Consider the following 2,234-nt stretch of genomic DNA (forward strand, 5'->3'; position numbering starts at 1 on the left):
TTACAAAATTCAAAAGGAAAATACAGAAGAAATCAATACAACAGAGGTTCTATTAAATAAGAGTAACATACAAAGCTGTAATTATGAGGAAGTAAGGAAAGCCAGAACGTTAAAGCTGTAAAACTTGCTTGCTACTTGTTGGAGCCAGCCCTACACCAGCTAGGTAATATGTACAATTATTATAACATCAATTACTTAATGCTGTTACATGTCCTTTGCATCAGTGCACTGTTAAACTAACCAAAACCTCTACATATGTATGCTCCCTTACGACAGCAGCACACACTACCACTATCTGCAAAGCTGTCAGTCTCAAATGACAGGGAGTGAAAGGAAACAGAAAGTGGGTAAGGAACACAGAAAGGAGAAATAAAGGACATTCGAAGACTCATGCAGTTCAGCTCTTTTAATCAGCCAGCCAGCTTGCTAGCAACCAGGGATGGTTTCCGCTGAGGAAGGTCCTGTGGAGTAGGAATGTGGTCACCAGTGACCTCTGTCTTATCCGGGGCTGCAGCAGGAAGCTGCTTGTTCTTCATCTTTGCTTTCGCCATGTTGTAATCCCCAGAATCAAAATACTTTTGCCCTTTCTGCAATCGCTTCCTTAAGAAATCGGACCCGCCAGGCTTTTGTCCCAAGTGTGGGTACCTTGCTTTTAATTTTGTTTCTTCAGCTTTCTCTGGACTAGTTACTTTATCTTCCATTTCCTTCTGCTCCTCTGCCGAGGCTGCATCGGGAAAGCGCCTAATGGTTCGTTCTTTTTTTAAAAAAAATATTTATTTATTATGTATACAATATTCTGTCTGTGTGTATGTCTGCAGGCCAGAAGAGGGCACCAGACCTCATTATAGATGGTTGTGAGCCACCATGTGGTTGCCGAGAATTGAACTCAGGACCTTTGGAAGGGCAGGCAATGTTCTTAACCACTGAGCCATCTCTCCAGCCCCTAATGGTTCATTCTTAAAAGTGAATACGAACATCAACTAAGACTGGAGCTGTGGAGGTGAGCCCATAGGTAAAGTACTTGATATACAAGTGTAAAAATCTGAGTTCAAATCCCCAGAACCTGCATACGGAGCACACACATCAGTAATTCCTTCCAGGGAAGATGACGGGTAGAGAGAAGGGAAACCTGGAAGCTCAAAAGACCTTGTCTTAAACAAGATGGAAAGTGAGGACATACAAAGTTGTCATCTGAGCTCCACATACGAGCTGCGCCACACGCCTCCACATACGAGCTACGCCACACACACCTCCACATTCACACACAAGAATAACTGCCTATGGGTGTGTAGGCAAACAGTGGAGAGGAAAAGAGAAGAGAGAGAAGAGAAGAGAGAGGGGGTAGAAGGGAGGAAGGGAGGGAGAGGAAGAGGGAGAAGGAGGAGAGGGAGAGACCAAAATCAGTGTGGAGAAAGAAGCCAGGCATGTGGCAAAAGCCTTTAATCTCAGCACTCAGGAGGCAGAGGCAGGTGGATCTCTTTGAGTTTAAGGCCAGCCTGATCTACAGAGTGAGTTCCAGAGCAGTCAAGGCTATGAAGTAAGACCCTGTCTCAAAACAACAATTGTTTTTAAAATTAAAATTAAATGAAACTTAAAATGCAGTTACTCCTGAAAAAGAGGCTCATGCAGCTCAAGTTGGCTTTGTGTTTGCTGTGTGGCCCAAGGCGGCTTTGGGGTCAGGATGCTCCGCCTCCCCTGAACGCTGGCACCGTAGGCGGTCTGTTCCTTAATTGGGCTCACATATTTCACGTGGGTAGCACTGAACACTGTGGGTACGCAGCTCTTCCATCATCGCAGAAAATCCCACTGGATAGCATCTGCACTACGCTGGATAATTGCATTCTTTGCCTCCATTCAATAAAAATCTAATTGCTCTCGGGAGCTCTGGTCCTCACTGCTTTGAGAGTGCAGAACTAGAGCCAAAAGGGGTTTTATTTTGTTGTGTTTTGTTTTAGGACTGGGTAAAAAAGACTGCCCTGAATCCAAATCTCTTCTTGGAAGTCAACTTGTACAGGAGCGCCCGTTGTTTTCAGCCTATTTCTGCGGTGCCGATCATGTAGCTGGAGCAGGACAAAGCCTGGCGCTCCTTATGTACTGTGCAATTCCCCACGGTCAGAGGTGGGTGACTCCTCTCACAAGCCTCAAACTGTCAAGATTCAGCCCCTGGATGTCAGATTTACGTTCTTGGAAACATGCCTCCTGAGATTTAGGTCTCAACTTTGGGTCTGATATAT

The 2,234-nt window shown here is 45.2% G+C and overlaps 1 protein-coding gene across 1 annotated transcript; it reads right to left on the reverse strand.

The window, feature by feature from the left end:
* Positions 1-391: 391 nt before the first annotated feature.
* Positions 392-728, reverse strand: LOC119800508 (cAMP-regulated phosphoprotein 19-like). Its single transcript, XM_038310706.1, has one exon. The coding sequence runs from the start codon at positions 699-701 to the stop codon at positions 411-413; it is 291 nt and encodes a 96-aa protein (XP_038166634.1). The 5' UTR covers positions 702-728; the 3' UTR covers positions 392-410.
* Positions 729-2,234: the final 1,506 nt, after the last annotated feature.

Source organism: Arvicola amphibius, chromosome 1, assembly GCF_903992535.2.
Source record: "Arvicola amphibius chromosome 1, mArvAmp1.2, whole genome shotgun sequence".
Taxonomy (NCBI): Eukaryota; Metazoa; Chordata; class Mammalia; order Rodentia; family Cricetidae; genus Arvicola; species Arvicola amphibius.

What these genes read in the sequence shown, in the direction of transcription:
- LOC119800508 (XM_038310706.1), bottom strand. Translation starts at nt 701, where the DNA reads ATGGAAGATAAAGTAACTAGTCCAGAGAAAGCTGAAGAAACAAAATTA.